Raw genomic sequence first — 3,985 nt, forward strand, 5'->3', positions numbered from 1 at the left:
TAACTAGTAACCTCTATAACATGCAACAATCCTAGCCGCCAAATATGCAGATCGCCGGCTAGTCAACCATGAGAAAGCTAAATAGAACCAGAATTACAATTGCCATCCCACCAATGTTGTCGAGTCAAAATTTGTACAAAGTTATGGTTCTTGTTTGTATGTCCACAATACAAAAATATACTGTTATTATGGTACACATTAACATTATGCACCTCATGTAACAGTAGACTTTACCCGCAAAAAAAAAAAAAACCCCGTAGACTTATGCTTTATACAACATCTGTGATATCACTGGTTCTAAATTGGCTGAGTAAAGCCACATGACACATTGATTAACTACCTACCATTTACTTCAGACATGGTCACGTCATTAACACTGCAAGACTTAGTAGAAGTTGATGCTTCCTCATTTCCTACTCTTAAATTAAAATATGCTGGATGGTTAGGATGACGTAGTATCATAGTCTTGTTGCTTAGCATTGCAACTACATCCAACATGGTTGGTCGATCATCTGAATTCTCCTGTACACACAACAAGGCAATACTAATGCACCTCATCATGTCGGTCGAGTGACACTTGTGAAGCAATGACACATCCACAAGCTCGATCCATTTTCCCTCTTCAAATAATTGCCAAGCCTATTTGAAATAACATCACATACTCAGGTAGGACACTAGATAAACAATTTTATTCAAGTTATATGGATGTCAGTGCACTCACATATCCAAGGAGATTGATGAAATCTCCATGTTCATGGCTACCGGAATTCCTTTTCCCGGAAAGTATCTCCAGGGTCAAAACACCGAAGCTAAAGACATCAGATTTGATTGAGAACATGCCATGTGAAGCATACTCGGGAGCCATGTAGCCACTAAAAAAGATGTAACATATGTTCAGTTACCGCAAGGTTGATTTAAAATAAAATTTTCATATTTGACTAATCGATATGGAACTTACTATGTACCAACAACTCTTCTTGTAGTGTTTCCATCGGTGTTATTTGAGCTGAATATTTTTGCTAGACCAAAATCTGATATTTTAGGAATCATTTCGTTATCCAGTAGAATGTTGCTTGGTTTAAGATCTCGATGTATGACACGCAGTCGAGAGTGCTTATGTAGGTAAAGAAGTCCTTCTGCTATTCCTTCAATTACTGAAATACGTTTGTTCCAATCCAGTAAAGACTTTCCATTTTCATCTGCATATGGACTAAACATTAGTATAATGCATAGAACATATTTTCAGTATTTTTATAGGCATCAGTATGAAAAACAAATATATGCCATGAATCTTGAAATGCAAATTCATATATATGTACCAAAGATGAAGAAGTCCAAGCTTTTGTTTGGCAAGTATTCATAGACCAGTATTTTCTCCTCTTCTTGAGAGCAACATCCCATCAGCTTAACCAAATTCCTGTGTTGAAATTTTGCTATCAGCTCAACCTCATTCTTGAACTCTATGAATCCTTGTCCCGAATGTGAATCAAGTCTCTTTACTGCTATCTCTGTTCCGTCAGGTAAGTAGCCCTAGGAATTAACAAAATTAGAACCTCTTCAGTGATATTAGCCACAATTGATTATCTTTAATTATGTCACACAAGTTAGTTCCCAGATCAGTAAAAGCAAATTTACCGCATTTCAGATAAACATTTTTCTCGTAATTATTGTTCGTATAATTTGGCGAGGCTGTCTAGGGACACTAGTACTTTTGTCTAACTAGAATGTGCTGAAAACTTGTAGACACATGTATTGATTAGAAAGCGAGTAATAGAAGGATGTGTTTTATATGTACCTTATACACAGGGCCAAATCCACCTTCTCCAAGTTTGTTTTCTTCAGAAAAGTTACTTGTAGCCTCCAAAATCTGAAGAAAGTCAAAAACTGAAAACTCTGCTTCCATTTCCCGAACTAATTCATCTCCTTCTTCCAACTTATGAGTAGACCCCTTTTCTCGTAACGCCACTTTACCTGAAAATTTGTGAATTGTCGCAAATGATCGCCCAATTAGTTATGCTTTATATTCAGTGGAGTATACATATATATTCTGTTGAGCATTTCAGTAACACCAATTTACTCACCTTTTCTATAACTTGTTCTGAGCCGACGACAGTAAAGGATGAAGCAGAAAGCAACTACTGCTACCGGAGCAGCTATGGATATGACAATCACCCAAGGTTGGATCCCTTTAAAAGTAAACATGCACGGAATATGATAAGCAAATGGCATGCAGACGGATATGGCAATCACCCAAAGTTCCTCATCGTCATCGGCAAGTGCCTTGTAACGTTTGATTTGTTGGGGACTTCGGGCACGTATGCATGGATAGATAAATCGAAGTAGTTCAGATGAATTGTTAATCTCACACACACACACACACACACACACACACACACACACATACTTTTGCCTGTCATCTGAGCCGGTGCTGGAGCGATGGACGATGGAGATAGAATCCGCTGCATGGATTTGCCGTCGTAGAACAGATTCGCCTCGAACCTGATGTTGCAGCGCAGGACGAAAATCCGTCCTCCCAAGCGCACGGACGTGGTAGCGTTGACCATGCCGACTATCCGCCGGAGGCACGCCATGCAGTCGCCGGCGGACAGGTCGGGCGTGCACGGCGCCAGGGAGTAGAGCGTAGGGATGGTGCTGCCAATGGAGTCCATGAAGGCTGTGGTGAACCGCCTCTCCGTGGCGGCTGCCGCGTACTGGGCCGTCCCATTCAGCAAGTCCTGGACGGCAGCGGCGACGACGCCGGGATCGCCGGGGATGCCGTTCTGGTTCCAGTACTGGAAAAGCGTGTCGTTGCCGGTCAGACTGGATGCTGAGCTTAGGATGCCGTCATCGCTGGAGAAGCCTAGAAGGCACCCTGGTTGCTGGGTGGGGTCGTAGTCGTAGTAGACGATGGCGCCCTTGTGGTTGGGGCAGGACTGCTGCGCATGCTGGAACGAGGCGACGACGCAGTCTCGGCACGCGGTGGTGTTGGTGAAGTCACCGCGGCAGAGTGCAAGCGCGTACACCGCGTCGGGTGCTTGGCCGGCGGTGGCGGTGGCAAAGAGCTGCGGCGAGGAAGAGGTGTTGTTGGGAAGTGTGGCGGCGAGGACGGCGAGGTTGGACTGGTAGGTGCTGTTGACCGTGTAGTTGCCGTCGGCACCGCAGAGCTGCGCTGTCGCCGATGCCGACAACGGCATGAGGAGGAGTAGGAGGAGCAGGACGCCCACCATGTTCCCTGATCGCTCCATCACTTTGGTCTAGTACAAGAAATGCTTGCCACTCTTCTCGTGTCGTACGTTTTGGGACGGACGGTGATTTGGGAAAACGAAAGAAAAGTTTATGCGGTGAGGGTGATCAGCCGTCCGTTGTTTTTTTTTTTTAGATATGGGAGCATAGCCCCAGCCTCTGCATCAATCGATGCACACAGCCATCAGTAATAGAGTACTGCTTACTAAGGATAATTTGGCAAAGAGAAAATGGACAGGATGTCCAAAATGTTGTTTTTGTAGCAACAATGAAACTGTTGATCATCTATTTCTTCATTGTCCTTTTGCAAGAATTGTTTGGCGAATGATATTCTTTGCATATAATATTCCACCTCCTTCCAATATAACTAATATGTTTGGTAATTGGCTAAATGGAGTGAATAAGAAAGATAAAACATTTATTCGAATTGGTATTTCGGCAATTTGTTGGTCGATTTGGACTAGCCGGAATGATATTATCTTTAATAAACAAAAAGGCACAAATTTTTTGCAGGTTATCCTTCGTGCGGCGCATTGGCTACAACTATGGGCATGTTTGCTCCCGGTGGACCAGCGGGATACCATGGTTACTGGATGCAACCGGCTCCTGGAGGTCACTCGGGACTGCTATTTCCAGGCTACTGGATGGCGACACATTAGCAGAATTCTAGATGGATAGTTCTTTGTATACCTTCCATCGACACTTGTTCTGTTTCGATATTTTAGTTTTGTACGGTAGCCGT

General features: G+C 43.5%; 1 protein-coding gene across 2 annotated transcripts; it reads right to left on the reverse strand.

Annotated features, from left to right (window-relative positions):
• Window positions 1-336: 336 nt before the first annotated feature.
• Window positions 337-3,227, reverse strand: LOC124668795 (cysteine-rich receptor-like protein kinase 10). 2 transcript variants are annotated; one of them, XM_047205798.1, is made up of 8 exons: window positions 3,024-3,227; window positions 2,399-2,735; window positions 2,082-2,186; window positions 1,796-1,971; window positions 1,320-1,530; window positions 959-1,199; window positions 722-872; window positions 337-639 (listed from the first exon to the last, which is right to left on the reverse strand). In XM_047205798.1, the coding sequence occupies exons 1-8, from the start codon at window positions 3,225-3,227 to the stop codon at window positions 337-339; spliced, it is 1,728 nt and encodes a 575-aa protein (XP_047061754.1). The 2 variants fall into 2 exon arrangements, with proteins under 2 accessions (XP_047061754.1, XP_047061753.1); XM_047205797.1 differs by having other exon boundaries at window positions 2,399-3,227.
• Between the last annotated feature and the right edge of the window lie 758 nt (window positions 3,228-3,985).

Source organism: Lolium rigidum, chromosome 1 (assembly GCF_022539505.1).
Source record: "Lolium rigidum isolate FL_2022 chromosome 1, APGP_CSIRO_Lrig_0.1, whole genome shotgun sequence".
Taxonomy (NCBI): Eukaryota; Viridiplantae; Streptophyta; class Magnoliopsida; order Poales; family Poaceae; genus Lolium; species Lolium rigidum.

Excerpts from the sequence above, each read along its gene's own strand:
- LOC124668795 (XM_047205797.1), bottom strand. The coding sequence starts at position 3,227 with ATGGTGGGCGTCCTGCTCCTCCTACTCCTCCTCATGCCGTTGTCGGCA. Across the intron at positions 1,531-1,795 it reads GATTTGGCCCTGTGTATAAG|GGCTACTTACCTGACGGAAC; the intron begins GTACATATAAAA and ends GTTAATTCCTAG. Across the intron at positions 873-958 it reads AGAAGAGTTGTTGGTACATA|TGGCTACATGGCTCCCGAGT; the intron begins GTAAGTTCCATA and ends CATCTTTTTTAG.